Source organism: Mobula birostris, chromosome 1 (assembly GCF_030028105.1).
Source record: "Mobula birostris isolate sMobBir1 chromosome 1, sMobBir1.hap1, whole genome shotgun sequence".
NCBI classification, from domain to species: domain Eukaryota; kingdom Metazoa; phylum Chordata; class Chondrichthyes; order Myliobatiformes; family Myliobatidae; genus Mobula; species Mobula birostris.
The window spans coordinates 79,236,808-79,259,650 of record NC_092370.1 but is presented as its reverse complement, the minus strand read 5'-3'; the positions used below and the strand labels follow the sequence as shown (position 1 = coordinate 79,259,650).

Below are 22,843 nucleotides of genomic sequence, written 5' to 3'. Positions count from 1 at the left end.
TTGGATTGCACTGAACATGCTAATAAGCTTCTACTGATTTTCTGTGAAAAGCATCATGACATTACTCTGGTATAGTATTTCAAAAGCAAACTGAATGTGCAGCCTGATACAATACTGGCACATCTCACTCCAACATTGGTTGTTCTGCATAAGGCAATATCCTTTATCAAAGATCCCTACCATCCTGGCCATGCCATCTTCTCACAGCTCTACTGGGCATGAGGTCCAATCTGAAATCCCTCACTACAGGGTTTAGGAACAGCTACTTCCTTTCAAACATTTGGTTCTTGAACCAACCAGTACAAGCCTGATCGCTACAGTTCAGCAACGCTCTTGTTACTTTGATTACTTTGCAAAAGATTGCATTTTTTTGTTAGAATTTTTATTTCTTGTGGGGGGTTGGGGGGAGTGATGTTTTACTTGGTATCTGATGTTATGTGCCTGTGACGCTGCTGCAAGTAAGGACTTCTTTGCACTTGTACATACAGATCCTTGAGCAGGTGACAAAAAACTAACTTTTGTCTTTATTGTTTAGCCTCTAGATAAAGAAGCAACCTCTTCAGTCCAGTTGGAAATTGAAGTGGAGAATGAGGCTGCCCTAGTTAGGGGCTCCACCAAGAAGGATGTTGCCATAGTAACAGTCAATGTTATAGATGTGGATGAAGGTCCAGAGTTCGTGCCCCACATCAAGGAGCTGTGGACAGAGGAGAACATCCCCATAGGGGAAGTGCTGGGATCTTACACAGCGATGGATCCTGAGACAAAGAGCAGCAGCGGCATCAGGTGTGGTCCTCCCACCTTACCGGTGTTTGTTTGGGTGGGATGTGGTTATCTAACGCTTTCCATGATCCTGTGATCTTACGAAGGGTTCTGCAACTGATGAACAACATCAGATAATTTCATTGTTTATAGGCTAGCACAGATGAGCTGGGCTGAAGGGGTGCTTCCATGCTGTGGACTCTGTGACTGGATTCCACAAAAGCCTAGTAGTACAGCACAGTAACATGCCCTTCAGCCCATCATTTTAATGCTGATCTCTTTGCCTGTCTAAGTTAATCACATTTGCCTGCATTAAGGCTACTTCCACACTACACCGGATAATTTTGAAAACAAAGCTTTTTCTCTTCGTTTTGACCCTTCGTCCGCACTAAAACACCGTTTTCATCCCCCGAAAACGGAGATTTTCAGGAACGGTCTCCAGAGTGAATAAATCTGAAAACGCCTAATATCCATTGTAGTGTGTACAGGGTAAATGGAGAGATTTAAAAACGCTGTCATGACAACACCACAACAACAATGCTTTCTCTGTTTCTGCTTGGTACTGCGCAAGCACTGCCGTACGGCTGTTAGAACGCACAGTCGTTGTGAACGGCGTGAGAGTTAAATTGTAAAGTGAGCTTTTTTGACTATTTAAAAACGCTGTCATGACATGCCGGAACAGATGGGTGCAGCGCGGCATTTCATTGTTTTCTTGAACGCAATCCCCCACGTAACCTAACAATTTCAGAACAGATGGCAACGAGACTGAAGCCAGAAGAGTTAGAAATGTACTCACCAGATACTTTGACCCATAGCTTACTGAATAAATAAGTGTACTCACTTCGCCCTGTTTTCTGTCCTTGCTTGTATGAAGGTGGTTCACCTATTTATGCAAGTACTTCTCTGACAATAGATATGTAACAGCCTAATGTAACATTGTATGAAAATACAAGATAACACTGATGCAGACATGTTTTATACATTTAACAAGGTGCTTTATTAATCCAACAGAGTTAGTCAGTTTTTCAATGTTTGTCGTCAGCTGGGTCATATTGTCCGTGAATTCCCTGTCGGTTGCCTCCATACGCTCCAGTATTTATTTTTTTAGTTTTAAGTCCTCCTGAGCGAGAACCAAGAGCAATTCCTTTAAAGTTTTTCTACCCTGTAACTGGACACCGTTTCCTCTTTGCTTGTTTTCTGTGTCCTGCGCATTCCTAGTAGGAGGAGATTCGCCCAAATATCCACCTAATGTGGACGGAGATATTTTGAAAAACGCTTAGTGTGGACGCCTGTCGTTTTTACTCGAAACCGGTGTTTTCAAAATTATCTGGCGTAGTGTAGACATAGCCTAAGACCAAACCCTTCTATGCGTTACGTACTTAAGTGTCTGTCAATTAGACACAGTGACAGTATCTGATTCCTCCTCCATCTCTGCAGTGCATTCCAGCTATCAATCAGCTTGCTCCCTAAGTCATGAAGCACTGCAGCAGAGAAACTGGTCTTTCCAGCAGACAATGCAGTCCTAGTCTTCAACTAGTTCCATCTGCCTGTACCCAGAACAAATCACTTCAAACCCCTCCTGTGCATGTACCTATCCAAACTTCTCTTAAACATTACAAATGAATCCACATCTACCACTTCTGCGAGTAGTTCATTCCACGTTCACACCACACTGAGTGGGGGGAGGGGTGCATGGATAAAACTGGAATCACGGAGAAATTCCAGTGATTTTCAAAGAAGTAGGCCTTTTGGCATGCCAGGTCATGCTGAATGCATCAGTTTACATATGTTCTACATTAGTACTATTGGTTTTTTCTCCTGACACTCCCATCAACTCGCCCCACAGTTTCTGCTACTTTGCCACACTGGGGGCAATGTACAGTGATCATCTGGTCTACCAATCTGCATATTTTTGGATGGTGGGAGGAAACCCGTGAGGTCATGGTCAACGTGCAAGATTCACACAGAGAGCGCATAAGTTCAGGATTGAGTTCAGGCCTCTGGCTCTCCAATGCAGTGGCCCCACCCAGTGCACTACTATGCCCTCAAATTCCCTTTTATTCCTCTCCCCCTCATCTTAATCCTGAACCCTCTTATTCTTCATACTGCTTCTATCAGAAAAAGATCTATGCTTGTTATAATGTTATATACCTGTCAGCTCACCCCCTCAGCTTCCTTTACTCCATGGAAAACCAAGTCCAGCCTATCCATTCTCTGCTTGTAACTGATGTAACCATGGAGAAAGTTCCCTGTACTCTCATTACAGAACCTTTAGCGAGACTGCAGAGGACATCTATCAGGATGCTGCCCGATTAGAGAGTAGTTCTTATGAGGAAAGGTTGAGTGAGCTAGGATTTATCTTTTTGGAGTGAGAGAGGATGGGGTGACTTGATAGAAGTGTATAAAGTGATAAGCGGCATTGATTGAGTGAACCGCCAGCTCCTTTTCCCTGTGGCTAATATGAGAAGGCATAATTTTAAGGTGATTGAAGTAAAGTGTAGGGTGTGATACCAGAGGTAGGTTATTCAGAGAGTGTGATGGGTGCATGGGTGCCAGTTGTGCAGATGCACTGGGGAGATTCACAGCCCACTGATGGGGGGGGGGGGGTGGTAGAGATCCTGCTCACACCCCAGCTCCTCTACTTCCTCAAAGTTTAAGGAAATGTAGCATGTCCCTGATGACTTTCACCACTTACTGCAGATGCATCATAGAAAGCATTCTGTCCGGATGCATCATGGCTTGGTATGGCAATTGCTCTGCCCAAGACAGCAAGGAATCGCAGGGGTGTGGGCACAGCCCAGCGCATCATAGAATTCATCTACACTTCCTTCTGCCTTGGGAAGTCAGCCAACATAAAAGCATAAAGACCTCTCACCTGGTCACCACTAGACCAGAGGGCAGCTTCTATGTGATGCTTGAATGGAACTGTTACACGATACATATACTTTCTTGTGGTCCTGCACTTTGTCTACCTGCACTGCATCTTCTCTGTAAATGTAATACATTATTCTGCACTCCATTATTGCTTTCCTTTTGTACTACCTCATTGTGCTCGTGTCTGGAATAATCTGTCTGCATGACACACAAAACAAAGCTTTTTCACTGTTTGTCAGTATACGTGACAATAATAAACCAATTTCCTTCTGAAATGAAGTCTCAATATTCTGAATGCATCCCCCAGTTCCAGATACTCCATTTGAGGAAAGGTCTTCTAGGCATCTACTTTTAGTACCCTGTCAGATCCAAACTAAATATTCTAAACTCTAATGCTTGCCATTTCTTTGCACATCAGTGCATTCATTCCAGAATCTTTTCTGCACTGCACAATGCAAATAAATACTTAAGTATAAAGAATAATACTCTGCAGAGAACTCTGGGTGAGGTCTCATTAGTTTCTTGTAAGTTGCATCAAAACTTTTTTTATTTTCCACATCCTTCGTGTTAATGGAAACTCCCTCAGTCACCCTAATATGTTGCTGCAGGCCAATTTTGTGTTTCATGGTCACTTTGATTAGACTCCATGTGGAGTATTGTGTGCAGTTCTGGTTACCGTGTTGCAAGAAAGATGTGGAGAGGGTGCAGAAGAGGTTTACCAGGATGCTGCCGGGATCAGAGGGTATGAGTTATATGGAAAGGTTGGACAAACTTGGGTTGTTTTTTCCCTGGAGCACTGGGGACTGAGGAGATGCCTGACAAGGGTTTTTAGAATTAAAAGAGGTACAGATTGAGTAGACAGTCAGAATCTTTTTAACCCCCGCCCCCCAGGTAAAAATGTTAAAAGATCAGTGGACATGATCTTTAAGTTTAGAGTTTAAAGGTGGGGTAAAGTGTAAATTGGAATTGGATTATTATTGTCACGTGCCAGGGTGCAGTGGAAAAACTTGTCTTCTGTACCATTCATACGGATTGGGTTATTACATGACACATTGAGGTAGAACAAGGTACACTAATAACGATGCAAAAATGGTAGCTGCCTGGAATGGGCTTCCAGGGGTATGTACTTCCTTGAGGAAGTAGATACAATAGTGCCGTTTCAGAAACATTTCGACAGGAAGATGAGCAAGTAGGGAAGTGAAGGATATGGACCATGTGCCTGGGGATGGAGTTAGTGTAAAGTGGTACCCTGGTCAGCACAGACATGTTGGACCAAGTAACCTGCTCCTGTACTCCACTGTTTGTGTTCTGAACCCCTGGATCTTTGTGCGACAACATTTGATAGGCTCACCACATTTAAATAATGGTTTGCTTTTATATTATTACTTGCAAATTGGGTGATCTCACAACTTGCCAATGTAAAGGGTTGGGGGCTGTGAGGAACCAATAACATGAAGTAAATGAGCCCAGTGGCCTGTTTCTGTTAATCATTAAAGTCAGTCACCTTGACTCACTTTGTAGGCAGATAAGCTGCACTGACTGAACAAAGTGTTGATGAATACTCAGCTAAAGTTTCTGGCTCCAACACTTCCAGTGAAGCTTGTTTATGAAGAAGCTGGTAAAGCTGATTCTAGCTGGGCCTGTCAGGAGGATGCTTTCAGAAGAGATAATCCAAGCTTTAAAAAAACATTTAAAAAAGAAAAATATGTTTGGGGTCGGTCGTTAGCTGTGTATGCATCAAAAAGGTCAAGTTATTGCATTCATAGATGTTCACTTAAACAGTAATTGTTCAGCTAAACTTCTAATGACCCTGCATTGAAATGCTGTCAATCTGGTTTGTATTCAGGTATCGTGAGTTAAGTGACCCAGCAGACTGGGTCTCCATCAATTCCCAAACTGGGGAGATCCAGACAACAGCCATACTGGACAGGGAGTCCAAATACGTAAAACACAACGAGTACAATGTGACAGTGCTGGCTATTCAAGATAGTAAGTAAAACTTCAAAGGATATCCTTAGTGTACCTGCAATTGTAATACATCTCTGGAACCAGAAAGGAAATGTAATGTGAGATAGACATGCTCTGGGATCGAGATATTGTGGTAAGGTTCAGTCCTGACCTTGGGTGCTGTCTATGTGGAATTGGCAGATTCTCCCTGCGACTGCATGGTCATCTCCTCCTCCCACCTCTGTTCCACCTCAAGCTGCAATTTCCTCCTACATCCCAAAGATAAGCACGTTATAAGGTTAATTGGCTGTTGTAAATTGGCAGAGTGTGGGTGGTAGAATCTGATTGGAGCTCATGGAAAGGATGGATTGGGTTGATGGTAGGATTAGTAATATCAATGTGGCTCAGTCACCTGAAGGACCTATATCTGTAGGCTTATTTATTTTATGGCAAATAAAAGGCAAATTAAAGCCAGATTATCTGCTTTGCATCTCCAACTCAATACTAAATTCATTTGGGCAATTGCATGGGGAAAAATAGTGCAAAACATTTGCCCTTTTTAGCCCTGACCCTGACCAAAGCAGAGATTTACTACTTGTATTTCTTGTCTAGTGTGGGCATTGCACCAACTGGGTCTGGTTTTACTCAATCAGTACCCAAGGAAGAGATGAGCCCCTTGGTCCTTTACTAGAGCACCACTTTCCAATGCTGATACCATATCTCCTGATTCCCTTCATAGCTTCATTTTATTGGGTGACTGAACTTCCACAACCTTCTTGGGTAGAGAACTCCAAACATCTGCGAGAATGTACAGTTATGGTCAAAAAGGTGCGGTTAAATCAGAGAGATCAGAGGGTATTCATGAGGATGTTGCCAGGGCTAGAAAGCCTGAATTATATGAAGAGGTTGGCCAGGTTAAGTTTTCATTCTTTGAAATGCAGGAGAATGAGGGGTGACCTTGTAGAAGGAAGATGTTAACAGTCTTTTCTCCAGGGTTGAGGGAGTCCAAAACTAGGGGGTACAGATTTGGAGTGTGAGGGGAAATTTTAAAAAGGACCTGAGGGCCAACTTTATCACACACAGGGTTGAGGCAAATGCAGCAGTACCATTTGGAGAAGCACTTGGATAGGTACATGGAAGGGTGGGGGCTTGGAGGCATAGGGGCTGAATACATCTGCCCCTTCTGCTGGCAGCTCATACCACATTTGCACTACCATCTTAGTGAAGTAGTTCCCCCTTACATTCCCCTGAAATATTTCACCTTTCACCCTAAACTTGTGTAGGTGAACCTGCCTCTACAGTTTCCTCTGGCAGTTCATTCCATATACTCACCACCCTTTGTGGGGAAAACTTGCAGCACAGAGCCCCTTTAAATCTATCCCATCTTGCCTTAAATCTATCTACATCCTCCAGCTTCAGACTTCACAACCCTGAGAGATGCACTGTGACCGTGCACCTTGTCTATGCAAATGAAGTCCAGATAAAGGCTCTTGACAAAACATCGACTGTCCATTTTCCTCTGTAGATGCTGCCTGGCCTGCTGAGTTCCTCCAGCTCCTTTGTGCGTTGCTCCAGATTTTCAGCATCTGCAGCCTTGTGTCTCCTGTGTATCCTTCCTTTGCCTCTCATACTTTTATAAACCTCTATAGGTCACCCCTCGGATTCCTGTTCAGGGAAAACAGTCCCAGCCTATCCAGTACCTCCTTCTGACTCCGCACCCACCCTAGCTTAATCATATCCCTCCCACAGTGTGGTGACCAGAACTGCACACAATAAATAGTGTAGCCTAACCAATGACCGGTATAGCTGCAGCATAATGTCCCAATTCCTGTACTCAGTTTAAAAGTTGTTGAAGTCAAGTACACCCTATGTTGCCTTCATCACCTCGTCTAACTGTATCCCCACTTTCAGGGAACTAGTGACTTGTACTTGTACATCTTCCAAACATAGTGGAATATTGTCCTATTCTGTTTAACCTCTCCTCTGACCATTTCAGGGGTGTTAGAAAGCACTCACTCAGAATTAGAGTTATTATCACTGTCTTGCAGTGATAATAATGTGAAACTTGTCTTGCAGCTACAGCACAAAGACATTACTATAAATTACAAAAATAGTGTATATTAAAAAAAAACCCAGAAATAATGAAGTAAAGTTCATGGGTCTGTAGACCATTGAGAAATCTGGGGAAAAAATTCAAAGTAAAAATTTATTATCAGCGTGCATACACGTCACCACATACAAACCTGAGATTCTTTTTTCCTCCCTGCAGGCATACTAAGCAAATCTATAGAACAGTAACTGTAAGCAGATCAATGGACAACAAACTGCAAATGAAAATATAAATAAATAGCAATAAACAACAAGAACATGAAATAACAAGATAGAGCTTGCTCAGGAGCCTGATGGTTGAGGGGTAGTAACTGACCTTGAACTTAGTGTTGCGAGTCCTGGTGCACTTGCACCGTCTACCTGATGGCAGCAGCTATTATGAGATCTGAAGATCATTGATCTCCTATGCGGTAGTGTGCTGGGTCAATGGCATCAACACAGGTGATGCTAACAAGCTCAATAAACTGATTAGAAACGATGGTTCTGTTATAGGAGTCAAACTGGACACCCTGGAGGCTCTGGTAGAACAAAGGACCCTACAGAAAATCTTGGCAATTCTGGCTAATATTCCTCGCCCTCTGCATGCCACCTTGGCTGAACAGAGGAGCACTTTTAGTAATATTTTAAGACAACTGCACTGCTCCAAAGAGCACTACATGAGGTCATTCTTGCCCTCTGCCATTAGATCCTATCATGAGTCACCCTATAGCTGAGGAAGTGATGACCCCCTGCTGTTAGACTATTTGAGGTAACTTCTTTTATTCTTTCTTGCTTCTCACCTAATATTTATATATTTGTATCTCTGTGCACTTGTACTGTGACACTGTAATTTCCTTTGGGATAAATAATGTACCTATTCATATATTTAATTATGTAGTCCTTTGTTAAGAGGAAGTTGCATGAAGCTGTCCCTGAAACATTGAATGTGGGTCTTCAGGCTCCACTTCTATCTCCCTAATAATAGCAAAATGAGAAGAGCATGTCCTTGCCAGTGAGGGTCCTTAGCGACAGATGCCATCTTCTTGAGGCTGTGCCTCTTGAAGTCCTTGATGATAGGGAGGTTGTGACTGTGATGAGGTCGGCTGAGCCAACACAACATTCTGCAGCCTCCTTTGGTCCTATGCAAAACGGGAGTGGAAATCCTCCATCGTCCTCTCCTTCTTCCTCTGACACATAGCATGAGAGAAAAAATGTTGAGATGGGAAGAACCATGAAAACCTGAGGTTTGAGAGGCATTTGGATAGGGCCCTGAATAGGAAGGGATGAAATTTGCCTAATGCAGGTAAATGGGATGAACATAGATAGGCATGGACGTAGTAAGACAAAATGACCCACCTCCAAGCTGTTTGTTTCTTTGATTCCATAAAATTTCATATTGATAATTATTTAAAGGTTATAGAATCAACAGGGCAAACTAAATCAATTTTAAAAGGGAAATTAAAATGAACACATTCAAGGTCACAGGTCTAATGAAAAGTTCACTTGTAGTAGCATCACAGATGCATAGCATCAGGCAATTAGCATTTGTAAGATAAAACATAAGTTAAACAGAATAAGAACAAGTTCAATTTGATGCTAAATGATCAAAGTGGTAATGGTGTTCCTAAACTGTAATGATTAGGGTAGTGCCAGTTGGTCCTAAAAATTGAATGGTTAGACCATAAAACATGGGAGGCTAATCAGACCATTCAGCCCATCGAGTCTGCTCCACCATTCCACCATGGCTGATCTATTATCCCCCTCAATCCTATTCTCTTGCCTTCTCCCTGTAACCTTTGACTCCCTGATTAATCAAGAACCTATCAACCTCCATTTTAAATATACTCAATGACTTGGCCTTCACAGCTGTCTGTCACAATGTATTCCACAGATTCACTATACTCTGGCTGAAGAAATTCCTCATCAGCTCTTTTCTAAATGGACATCCTTCAATTCTGAGGCTGCACCTTTTGGTCCTAGACTTCCCAACATCCACTCTCCCCAGACTTTTCGACAGGTTTCAATGAGATTGCCCTCTCCTCCCCTATTCTTCTAAACTCCGGCAAGTACAGGCCCAGATCCATCAAATGCTGCTCATATTTTAATCCTTTCATTCCTGGAATCATTCTCATGAACCTCCTCTGGACCCTCTCTGATGCCAGCACATCTTTTCTTGGGTAAGGGGTCCAAAGCTGCTCACAATATTCCATGTGGTTGAAGAGAGATAGCTGCTCTTGAACCTGGCATTATGGGACTTCTTGCTTCCACCTGTCTTTTTTATGCGAGCCTTTGAAAACTTGTCTGAAACGGTTGAAAGTTTTCATTTTATGACAATGTGGTCTTTTCATTTGTTGCATTAAAAGTCTCATCGAGAACAGGCACTGGGACCGTGGTGATAAACTTGATCGATATCAACGACAACAGTCCATTTGTCTCCAATAAAGACCTGTTCATTTGTGAGAACGGACAAGAAAAGTTTGTAAATATTTCAGCTGAGGATTATGATGCATCACCCAACACAGCTCCATTCACATTTCTCCTGCCAGATGATCCACCTGAGATTAAAAATAAGTGGATGATCTTCAGTGAAATGGGTATGGTTAAATTTGTGTCTGTATATTGCTATCTGTGACTTGTATTGCCTTTCTAGTTGTCTAAGTGATAATACTTAACTGTAAATGATCATTCTCCATTACTAAATGCAAACCTTCATGACTACCATCATAGAAGCTCATTATCTATAACGTATTCAAAATGTGAGACATGTAGCCAGTTTGGTGTTCGTGGTAAAAATACAGTGATAGGACAGTTAAATCTATGGAATAACAGTAAGAGTTCTGGGCTAGCCAGCCAGAGACAGGAGCTCGAATGCCACCATGGCAGCTGGAAATTTAAACTCTAGTAATTAAGTAAATGTAGAATTCAAAAAAAACTTGTCTCAGTAATAGTGCTATTAGTTTATTGTTATCACAGGTACTGAGATATGGTGAAAAGTTTTTGTTCATATACCAACAGAAACTGAAATTTGATGGTGAAGTTGTTTTATTATTGTCACTTGTACTGAGGTACAGTGAAACTTTGTTTTGCAAGCTGTCTATGTAGATCAATTCATGCAATGGGTCACTGAGGTTGGACAAGGAGAAACAATAACAGAATGCAGAAGGAAGTATTACAGTGCAAGCAGATAAGGTGTACAACAAGGTAGACTGTCAGGTCAAGTGTCCAAATTATGCTAGGGAGCTGTTCAATAGTCTTAAAGTAGTGGGATAGCAGCAGTCCATGAACCTGGTGGTACATGCTTTTAGGCATTTGTATCTTCTGTCCAATAGGAGAGAGGAGAAGAGAGAATAGAATGCCTGGGGTGGGTGTAGTTTTGATTATGCTTTACCGCACTACCAACAACATTTCTGACATGGACCTAGTGCTTTATTACCTTGACTCAGATTGTAGGAGGACTTGGAGTATGTCAATGCCCTGTGCGCTAATTTTGATTGACCAGCTCTAATTCCTTATCCATTGTCTTCTAGGATCCTTTGCCTATTTGAAGCCAACAGATGATGTTGTCCCTGGATACTTTCAGGTTCCCATCATTATTCAGGATCAGCAACACCGTGAGAGCACGGAAACATTGCGGATCACTGTATGTGAATGTCTTGACCAAATGCAATGCTCTGCCAGACTCGCATCGAAGAACGCAGTTCTTGGTGGTCTGGGAATCCTTACTATGTTTGTGGCTGCTTTGTTACTGCTATGTAAGTTTTAAATCACGATTGTTTAATCTTTAAAATGTTTTGCACTCTGGTTAGTGGATGCAGGGCGAAACCCTATTAAGGCAGATTGGGGAATTTAATTACCAATTAATTAAATCTTAATTTAAGAAAAAAAATCATAATTTGCATCATGTTGGCTATTAAAACAGGACAAACTGCTGGAGGAGCTCAGCAGATCAGGCAGCATTTGTGGAGGAAAATGGACAGTCAACATTTTCATGTTGAGATGAAGGGTCTCGGCCAGAAACGTCGACCGTTCATTTTTCTCCATAGACGAAGCATGATCTGCTGAGATGCTGCAGTAGTTTGTGTTACTCCAGATTCTAATATCTGCTAATTTGTTATTGTCATTATGGTAACCACAATCTTCCAGGCTAGTATGATTTCAGACCCTTCAATGTGATTGAACCAGGGTGCAGGGGAAATGCAGTAAAGAAGTGGGCCCTTCAGGCCTGCACCAATCATGGGCTGAAGGGCCTGTTCTGGTGCGGTACTGTTTCATAATAATTTTCTTTTTATTCTACTCACTTTCCCACCAACTTCCCCAGTTTCTACCACTCACCCATACACTAGGGGCAATTTAGAGCAGCCAATTAACCCACTGACCAGGAATGTCTTTAAAATGTGAGAGGAAACCCGTGCAGTCACAGGGATTGTGTGCAAATTCCACACAAGACAGCATCTGAGGTCGGGATCGAACCCAGATCTCTGCTGCTGCACAAAGGCTGATAAGAAAAAAGAATACTAACAGTGGAGAGAGAAGAAACTAGTTTCTCCCCCCTCCTCACAGTTATTAACATGTATGAACATACATCAAATTTGTGAATTTAATAATATCAAGGAGCTTGATTGTATGTCATATGTCCCCAAGTCAAGAGATCATACCCCAGAGATGATCAAAAGTCTTATACTAAATTAGTTGGGTTGCATGCTTTATGTGTTAATGAAAATGCCAGTAATCCTTTGCTATCATTCGTAATAGGCTTACTCATGGCAGCTTTCGCGATGTACTGTGGGGATGATAGAAAGAAAAAGCCTCCATTCATTCCCCCTGGTCAATATCAGCAGAGCCTTATTGTCTCCAATGAAGAAGGTGGTGGTCAGCAAGATATGGTGGGTTTCTCTCCAAGTCTGTGCATTGTACTAGACATCTTATAACCTTGGCTCATGATAGCAATCTTGTCTCTGAGCTAGAAAATCTTGGTTCAAGTCCACTGAAAGATTTTTTATGCTTTCGGTTTTCAAATGCTATTGATTGTACTTCCCAGTCAATTGCACTGTAATGTACCTCAGTACTTGTCTGAAATGGGAAATGGATAATAAACTGTCACAGCAGCATTGTGTCAATCCACGCACAGACTTCACCCGTTCAGGGTGAAGGGTGGAATTAGTTTGGCTCATAAGCTTGGGAATAAAAAAAATTGGTTATTCTCTGTTCATTTCTTCCCATCACTCTGTTCCCACGTCACCGAGTCGTAAGCAATACAACATGGATGCAGTCCTTCAGTCCCTGTGCTCAGCCATCCAGACCTAATTTGTTGCATTCAGCTCTTATCTCTCCACACTCCACCCCTCAATGTACCCAAGTGTTACTGTTGTACCTGCCTCAACTACTTCGCTGGCAGCCCCTTCCATATACTTACCACCTCCTGTGTGAAGTTTCCCTTCGGGTCCCTTTAAAACTTTCTCCTCTCACCTCAAATCTATGTTCCCTAGTTTTGGACTCCTCCTACCCTGGGATAAAGGCTGTTAACATTTATGTTTCTCAAAATTTAAAATATTTCTATAACATTTTCCACCTCCATTCTACAATGAGTTTGTACTGAAACTGGAACAAAGGACGATGCTCCCTCCCCTGTACCTTTCTTCACCCAAATCATGGCTCCATTCCTCCTTTTGGTCTCCATCTCATTCTAATCTGAACGAAGTCTTCCTTGAAGTAAAACTGTCCCTACCAAAACTGTCCAGGGCACCAGAGGCAACTATTGGCATCTATTCTAAAGGAGGAGAGTTGACATCAAAAACCATTGGAGGAAATGTCTTGGACTTGAAATACAGCTGTTTCTCATTCTGCAGATGTTGCCTGATCTACTAAGTGTTTCTATTATTTTCTAGTTTTATTACCCATCATGTAGGCAAATGACAAGAATCACAGAGGAGCAATAGAGTCAGACATCACAAGGAAAGGCCTCTTAGCTCATCCATGTCCATGCTGACCAAGATGTATGTTCAGGCTAATCCCATTTCTCAGCCCTTGGCCCATCTCCCTCTAAATTCTTTCGTTATCCCTATATCTGTACACATTTCTTAAGTGCATCCTATATACCTGCCTCAACTACTTCGTCTGGCAGCTGGTTCCATATGTCTACTTCCCATTGTATAAAATGAAGTTACCCATCAGGTTCTTATTAAACCTTTCACTTCTCACATGAAAACTATGTCTTGGTTTTTGATTCTCCATTGCTGGAAAAAAGACCCCTCATCCTGTCTGTGCCACTCATAATTTTGATATCTCTATAAGTTCTCTCCTCGGTCTCCTATGTTCTAAGGAGCATTGATTAACTTAAGAAAGTAAATTAAATGATGAGAATCAAAATGGGGATTATTAAATGTGGACAAGATGTTCTGAATAGCCTCCAATGTAGTAATACATGGGTTGTTTCCATCCACCTGAAAGAGCTGTGGAACTTTCATTTGATAGTTCATTTGAGATGTGAGCTCTCCAGTATCCTTAGCATTGACGAACTGCAGATTAAATCTAAACTGAACTACAATTACACTGGCCCAACTTTTTAAATTTCCTTCTTAAAAACATAACAAACTTTTCATGCCGGAAAAGGTATAGAGTAAAATGTCCATTGAAAAGTCAGTCAAGTTTATTGTCATGTGCACATTCACACATATGCACAGGTGCAATGAAATGCAGCATCATCACAGGCATAGAGCATGAGATGAGCAGCATTCACAAGGCGAACAGACATTGAACACAATTAGAATAAAAAGAAAACAAAATCAATTTCTGGGATAGTCTTGTAGCCATAATGTTTTTAAACATGGACACAAAGGTACAATTTGTTTACTTGTGTTTTACAGAATCTTAAAGTATTGGAATTCCCCAGGAATGATAGCAAAAATGTTGATTGCGCTGACAGGATAAATATGGGGCATGACCAAAACATGGGGAACAGCGGCAACGCAGATGTTGACATGTCACACGTCAGCGCTGGTTCACAGGTAGTGATACAAAGTACGACCAGCACTACAAATGAAATATTCTATGACCAGAATGGCGTGATGATTACGAACTTGGGAAGTTATGTGGATGGTGGGACAGGAACTTTTGGACGAAGGAAGAGTCATGGCTTGATAGAGCTCCTTCGATCTCAAGTTGACCAGGTGAATGTTAATGTGTTAAATGTTGTGCTGAGAATCATAGAATCAGTCAGCACCGAAACAAGCCAACTGGTCCATTCTGATACACATCTAATCTGGTCTCATTTTCCTGCATTGGACCATATCCCTGTAAACTTTTCCTATCCATGTACTTGTCCAATAGCTTTTAAATGACATTAATGTACCTGCCTCAACCATTCACATGATATGTAAAACTTTGACTGACTTCTATAATTGTGTATTGGAGAGTATATTGACTGGCTGCATTATAGTCTGATATGGACACGCCAATGCCCTTGAATGGAAAATCCTAAAAAAAGTAATGGACAAGGCCCTGTCCACCATTGAGCACACTTGCAAGGATTGTTACAGGAAAGCAGCATCCATCATCAGGGACCTCCACCACTTAGGACATGCTCTCTTCTCACTGCTACCATCAGGAAGAAGGTACAAGAGCCTCACATTCATTTAGGTTCAGGAACAGTTACTACCCTTCAACCATCATTTTCTTGAACCAAAGTGGATAACTTAACTCAACTTCACTTGCCACATCATTGAAATGTTCTCACAATCTATCGACTCACTTTCAAGGAACTCTTCATCTCATGTTTTCAATATTTATTGCTGCTTTATTTATTTCTTTCCCTTTGTATTTGCACAGTTTGTTGTCTTTTGCACACTAGTTGAACAAAAGACAAATGGTCCTTCATCAATTCTATTATGGTTGTTATCCTGTTATGGATTTATTGAATATGCCCACAAGAAAATCGATCTCAGGGTTATATGGTGACATGTATGTAATTTGCTTTGAGCTTCTGGCAGCTCCAAACATGGATGGAAAAAGTTGCTGCTTGGGTTTCTAATAAATCTCTCTTCTCTTAAACCTGTACCTTCCGGTTCTTTATTTCCCAACCCTGGGGGAAAAGGCTGCACAGCCACCCTATCTATAGCTCTCTTTATCTTGTACATCTCTTTAGGATCATCCCTTTATTTTCCCACACTCCAGTTGGCCGGTGGGGGGCGGGGGGGGTGCGGTGGAGGTGGAGAAAAAGTCCCAACAAACTCTACCTCCCTCATAGTCCCTTGAGTCCTGGCAACTTCCTCGTAGATCTCTGCACTCGTTCCAGCTTAATGTTATCTTTCCTATAGCAATATTACCAACACTGAATACCATACTCCAAACACAACCTCAGCAACGTCTTGTACAATCGCAGCATAGTATCCCAACTTCTAGACACAAGGCCCTGACTTACAAAGGCCAGCAAGCCAAAAGCTGGCTTCATCACCTGGTCTGCCTGCAATGCCACTTTCAGGGAGCTTGTGACTGTTAAGGGAGAAACTCCTGGATACCTCTGAAGAAACCTTGTCTCTCCCCCCCCCCCTTTATTTTGGTAAGACAAGGGGAATAGTTTGAAGTGATTTACAATAAATAATGTGATACTGGGAAGGCAGTGGACATTTGGTCAATCTGGGTCTGTGCTGGCTCATTGAAATGTTAATCTAATCAAGGATATTAATGAGGTAGTACTCGAGCCTGCCCTACTATTTCTTAGCTGTGTCTGTGGCTTTTTCCTGCTCCCTGGCCTGACCCTCAATTTTCTGATTTCCTTAATGCCCACAGCCAGAGAGTTTGGGAAGTAGGGCAGGGTACGTGCCCCCTGTGCATTTAGTGGTACTGAGTTGGAGATGGTTAACAACTTCCATGAGGAGGTAGATTGAAAGATCACGACGTCTTATCATCTTTGACAGTGATGTTTGCATATTAATTTAGTTTATTTGAATTAATATCAAAACAACTGCAAGTACACAATTTGAAACGCAAACAGGAAATTCCACAGGTCAGGCTGTTTCTGTGTAGAGATAACTGTTAACGTTTCAGAACTGGAAAGTGAGAAAACAAGTTTGTTTTTAAGTAGCAGAAGGGGTTGGGAAAGGGATGGGTGAATGTGTTCCTGTGTTTACAGAATTTTAACTGATGTTTAATTCCTGTTTCAAGGTGTACGAAGAGGAGCAGGAAGATATTGGGGTACCGTATGATTATGTACCTGAATTTAGTCATGAAAGGGTCAATTCCATTCATGGGTCCATTGCCAGTGATGTGGTCGACGCCAGAGGACTGGAATACATGAACAGTTTGGGACCCAAGTATGGGCCCATAAACAGCTTCTCATTAAAGAAATAATGGATATTTTAGATCTTTAGCCAACTCGAACCTCTTCATTTTTATAAACTCTGGCGAATGTTATTTGGGAAGTTTTGTGCAGGTGGATGCTTCTTTCAGAAGATTTACAAGCCTGGTTGCTGTCTCGCATTCCTTTGATACATTCACTGCAGTTGATCAGTTTGTCAAATTTCATGACTACCTGTAGTATGTAACAAAAAAAAATCTGCAATAAAGATGTATCCTTCAGTTTTATTCATAACCAGCAAAGGAGGAGGCATGGTACATTTTAATTTGAATTTATAATTTATATCTTAAATGTAAAGCTATTGTAAAATATCATTCTTATAGAAGGAATTTTATATTAGATGCAAGAAAATACTTATTTGGTTGTTTGTCTTCCTTGGAATGTTGGATGCTGAGGTGAGACCTCTTTAGGATGTACAAAATTTAGGGGCGTAGATAAAGTTAATAGGAAGTCACTTTACTCTATTGTAGAGATGTCTAAAAGCAGAGAGTGTTGGTTTAATGACAAAGTTAGTCAGTGATGAAAGGAAGGGTATTTTTTCACCCAGAGGATGACTTGAAGCTGGAACACTGGTCTTGGATCACAGCACAGCCTGTTGGGCTGGTGGAGGCAGAGACTCTCACAGCATTTGAAGAGCATCTTGAGTCACCAGGTGGTAGAAGGCTACAGACTAAGAACAGGTAAATAGGATGTGTTGATAGGTGATCGATGGCTAGTATAGACATGTTCGGCCTGTTCTTGTGCTTTGAATCCAGTTATTAGAATCAAGATCCTGAGAGGCCTTGAGCTCCTCTTTCCCCACTGAGTAAGATCATACTGATTGGAGCCTTATGTCAATCTTCACCTTGCTGTTTACTCCCCCAAAAAATCTGTCCATCTAAACCTTGAATATTCAACAACTGTATTTCCACAGATCTTCAGCTTCAAGCATTCTGCGGATCTAGCACCCTCAAAGAAATTCTTCTCATTATTGTCTTCATCTGAAGCTCTGGATCTGGTTCCAGTTTCACCACAGGGAGGCATGCTGTCAGCATTCATCCTGTTCAGTTCTTTTACAATCTCAAATGTTTCAAATGGATTTATCAATGTTTCAAAATGGCCAAGTGTCACTAAATTAACCTTCATTGTTGTTTACAGTATGGTGATGCTTTCAATGGGTTGATCTGGTGACTGGATTCCAGGTTCTGTGAAGGGTGGGGGCTGAGCAATTCCTCCTGATTGCTTAAAAGCAAAATGTTGGAGGAATTCAGCAGGCCAGGCAGCATCTGTAGGAAGAGGTGCAGTCGACGTTTCAGGCCGAGACCCTTCGTCAGGGTCCTGACGAAGGGTCTCGGCCTGAAATGTCGACTGCACCTCTTCCTACAGATGCTGCCTGGCCTGCTGTGTTCACCAGCAACTTTGATGTGTGTTGCTTGAATTTCCAGCATTTGCAGAATTCCTGTTGGTTTTTGTTGGAGGAATTCAGCAGGTCAGGCAGAATCCTTAGCAGGAAATGAAGAGTTGATGTTTTGGGTCAACAGAAATGTTGATCATGCATTCGCTCCCCCCCCCCCCCCAATAGATTCTGACTTCCTCCGGCATTTTGGTTGTTGCTTCAGATTCCCGCACCTGTAGTCTCTGAGTCTCCTCACTGGCATCTGTTGCTACTTACTTGGAACTCAGTGCATTGCCATTGAATGGGAAATCTGTTTGATTCATTGATGTCCCCCAGCCCTGCACTCACTTTGAGCATTGAAATGAGGGACCACTCCTATCCACAATGTAGCAGAGTTCAGGGGAAAGTTTATGATTGTCAAATGGTATTTAGTTTTTACACTTGAATGCACAACTTGTCTGTCACCTACCAATTCTCATTGTGGGTGCTGCGACCAAGCTTAATATTTCTTCCTAAGAAGGTTGGAATGAGTTGCTGTGCTGTGATCCAAGACCAGGATTATTTGTATTAGTTTCAGGGGCTCTGGGAATGTTTTTTTTTAAAAATGCGAGCTCTGATAGCTAAGTTCCTAACAGAGGTGGAACTAAATCATTACACAAGCTTCTTGATTTTAAGATACCTTTTTTAAAAAAAAACTGTCCAAGGTTTATTTCTCCCGTATGGCTCATTCTGTATGACTTCAGTCCAGTGAAGTACCTGGTAACCTTTTACCACATTAACAGTGTTGTATAAATGTAAGAGTTGAGATTAGACCAGTGTTGTAAATATGAGAACATATAGCAATACAGTTCTACAAACAGTTCATAGATCAGGGAGTAGTTTCATTAAATCACTTCAATAATTTAAAAACATAATTGCATACTTCATTGGTCTTAAAGTATTATCTGTTTTATTGGTCAAGAAACTTAATACTCCAAAGAGTTAAATGTTATCTTCCCTTTTTAAGAAACAAAATGTATTTCACTATTAAATTTTGGTCACAATGGTGCATTTCCAGATTCTACCCAAGGCAGGCATTACAGCAGAGAACCAGGCAGGACTGGCAGTTATTGCACTGAGCCATTCTTGCAGGCAGTTAAGGCATCCATTGCATTGCTGAGAGTCTGCAGTTGCATGGAGTCAGGGAGATTGTTCTTCTTGAAGGTTGGTGGCATAATAATTTTAAGGACAGAGGTCAATGATGCTGAGATGAGATTTCTGAATTTATTGACATCTCAGCAGACGTTTGAACTTGTGCCACTGCTTAGGGATGTGGGCCCAAATGTGGGCAAATGGATCCAGTGCAGATGGAAGTAACAATCAAGCTGCCGGAGGTATTCATTGGATTGAGCAGCATCTATGAGACGAAAGGAACTGACAGCGAATTTTGGGTTGAAACCCTGCATCAGGACCCAATGTCAATAGTTCATTTCCCTCTACAGGTTCTGCTTTGCTCACTGTCATTTCAGCAGATTGTCTGTTACTTCAGATCTAGCATCTCCAGTCTCTTGTGTCTCTAATTTAGGTAGGAATCTTGCTTAGCGAAAGCCAATTGGGCCAAAGAGCCTGTTTCTTTACTGTATGACACTGCATTTTTAGCAGCAATTCCCTCACTATTAGTTCCCAACATTTCCCTTGGTTTTGTCCTTCAATATGTAATTTACCTGTATAGTGCTTAAAAATAAGTTACCTAATGTAAGCAGACAATGAGTGTAGTCTCTTGTGTTTCTGATTGTAACATTAAAAGTGTTTTTTTCACTCTGAGTTCTTGAAATACAATTAGGGCTTCCATGGTTTTCTTTGCTATAAATGCTAACAGACAACTTTTAACTCAATATGAGAAACTTTTTTCTTAGACATAATGTGGTATGAATAATGTGATAAAGTGTACTATTTAAAGGATTCAAATGGCAATTGGGGGAAAATTTACAGGGCTACAGTGAACAATTTTGGGGGGGGTGAATAGAATGAGTGGACTGCATTTCAGTGAGTTGTTATGGACAATGGGCTGAATGGCCTCAAGATATTACCAAATAATCTTTCTGCAAATTTTCTATGGGAGTTTTAGCTATTAAAATGATTCGTGCCAATGCTATGTTGGTTCACAATGGTGTCATTCTTGATGTAATATATATTTTTTGTATTCTTGTAAAATAAAATTACTCTTGTACATAAAAAAAATTGGAACTCTTTGCAGCAGGCAATGTTTTTTTTAAACATTAATGTGTGTGTGAATTTATTGACCTTGAAGGTGGACAGAACTTTTGGGATTGACTGAACTATTGAAGTTGAAGGAGCTATCATTTCACAAAGAGTGCATGTTAAACTCATAATTCAGTGAGTTAATATTTAATAATTTGGAAGGGACTTCAATGCTATTTCTTCTGCTCATTAAAACAGAGAAAGTGGTGCCTAGAAAAGGAGGGGCAGATGGAAAGGTGGTGAGAAGAGACTGCTATATGTTCTAGACTGCAGGTCTGGTGAACTTTTTGAGAGTTTGCCCAAATTGCTGATAATGTGTCTTTTTTTTTAATACTTGCATGTCATGGAAATTTTGAGCAGAGGTGATCATTAATTAATGAATTAGTAATGATAGTTATGGATTTTTAAGGATAACGGATGAGTTCTGTTATATAACACTCATCTATTCATTTTTCACTATTAATAAAGGTATAACAGAGAATTTGAACCACATACTTGTGTGATCTTGCAGATGCTGGAAATCCAGAGAACCAGACACACAAAATGCCAGAGGTCAGGCAGCATCTCGGGAAAGGTTTTAAAGAGTTGATGTTTCAGGCTAAGATCCTTCATCAAAATTGGAAAGGGAGGGGGAAGAAGCTAGAATAAAAAAAAGTGGGGTGAATGGAAGGAGTAATCAAAGATGACGGAGAACAGTGAGAGAAGGACTGACTGAGCTGCTGAAGAGAAGGTTTAAACTTCAGCATACATACAGTATTCACTGTTATTATCACTGAATAATCCAGGGTTCACTTGCAAATGACAGAAGGGGAAAAATATAAGCAGAGCAAAGGCAATACCGTCTGGTAACTATCCAAATACTGATGTGTACACTAGGCCTGTGAGGATTTCAAAATGTACTATCCAGCGCACCATGCTCTTGCAACCATCCCGCTGGCGCCAAGCTGGTGAGAGATGTTTCCTGTGAAAACATCTCACTGCTCCCAGGCTGTAAAAAGTCATTCACTGCTTCATTAGGTACTAAAGATAACCAGTGCGTTTCTGTTTATTATGGGTGAGGTTTAGATAATCATTGGGTAGTACTGCATGTCGCGTGCTAACAATTTTTCTCTGTATGTATCTTGGGCATGAGTGCCATAGGTTTGGCCACACCTGTCCAGTTGTATATTCAGGGGATAAGGGGAGGATTGATAAACTTGAATTGTTTTCTCTGGGTGTTGGAGGTACAGGGGAAACCTAGCGCATACATGAAATTATTAGACATAGATTGAGTAGGTGGTTAGGGTCTTATTTCCCCAGTGTGTTGTTATCATATGTTAGTGGACATGACTTTAATATGAAATGGGTAATGTTTAAAGAAGATTTTATGAGGCAAGTGTGTGTGTATTTTTTTTTACAATGGTAAGTGCCCAGAATGTGCTGTCGGGGAAAGAGATGGAAATGCATGAAAGCAAGGTTTAAAAGGCATTTGAAGCAGACACATAAACAGACAGAATATGTAGAGTAATAGGCTTTGAGCAGGCAAGTTGCTTAGCATAGGCATTATGACACTTTTTATGCTGTGCAGTTCTGCCCTTTAAAAGAGCTCAACACCGTTCTTGCAAGCGAGGTTTAGTAGCTGATGTTTTTTAAGTTGTGTCTACTAATGGGCAGTACAGCGGTGTGACAGCTTGCATAATGCTTTACAGTGCTGGAGACCCATGCTTAATTGCACCACTATCTGTATGACGTTTTATGTGGATTTCTTCTGTATGCTCTGGTTTCTTCCTATGTTCCAAAGTCACATTGATTGGCAAGGGTGAGTGAGTTGTGGGCATGCTATGTTGAAGACAGAAGTTTGGTGACACTTTGTAGGCTGCCTCCAGTGCATAATCAGACTGTGTTAGTCATTGATGGTGACGCTTTTTCACTGCATGTTTCAACATACATATGACAAATTAAACTAATCATAATTTTCTCTATCTTAACTTTCCCACTGTTAAAATTAATATTTATTTAGTGACACCCTATGACTATGACATGGCACCGATTCAGCCATGGCCACCCTTCAAGCAGAGTCTGGTGTGGTTAGATGACATTAAATTTGCTGACTGGGCAAGCCTTAGGAATGACTCGCATGGTATGAATCACAACACAACCATGGAAACATTAATGAGAAGGAACAATGATTGACATTGGCTGCACTCAGTTCCACAGAATAAGAATTT

The 22,843-nt window shown here is 41.3% G+C and overlaps 1 protein-coding gene across 3 annotated transcripts in view; it reads left to right on the top strand.

Moving 5' to 3' along the window:
• Nucleotides 1–18,309, top strand: part of LOC140200533 (desmocollin-1-like) — a 41,345-nt gene extending 23,036 nt beyond the window's left edge. For all 3 annotated transcript variants that reach the window (XM_072264210.1, XM_072264135.1, XM_072264053.1), the window contains 7 exons: nucleotides 536–783; nucleotides 5,480–5,622; nucleotides 10,032–10,262; nucleotides 11,196–11,420; nucleotides 12,421–12,551; nucleotides 14,532–14,834; nucleotides 16,828–18,309. In XM_072264210.1, the coding sequence (XP_072120311.1) occupies nucleotides 536–783; nucleotides 5,480–5,622; nucleotides 10,032–10,262; nucleotides 11,196–11,420; nucleotides 12,421–12,551; nucleotides 14,532–14,834; nucleotides 16,828–17,013 (1,467 nt within the window). In that variant the 3' untranslated portion in view covers nucleotides 17,014–18,309. The remainder of the gene's footprint in view (nucleotides 1–535; nucleotides 784–5,479; nucleotides 5,623–10,031; nucleotides 10,263–11,195; nucleotides 11,421–12,420; nucleotides 12,552–14,531; nucleotides 14,835–16,827) is intronic.
• Nucleotides 18,310–22,843: the final 4,534 nt, after the last annotated feature.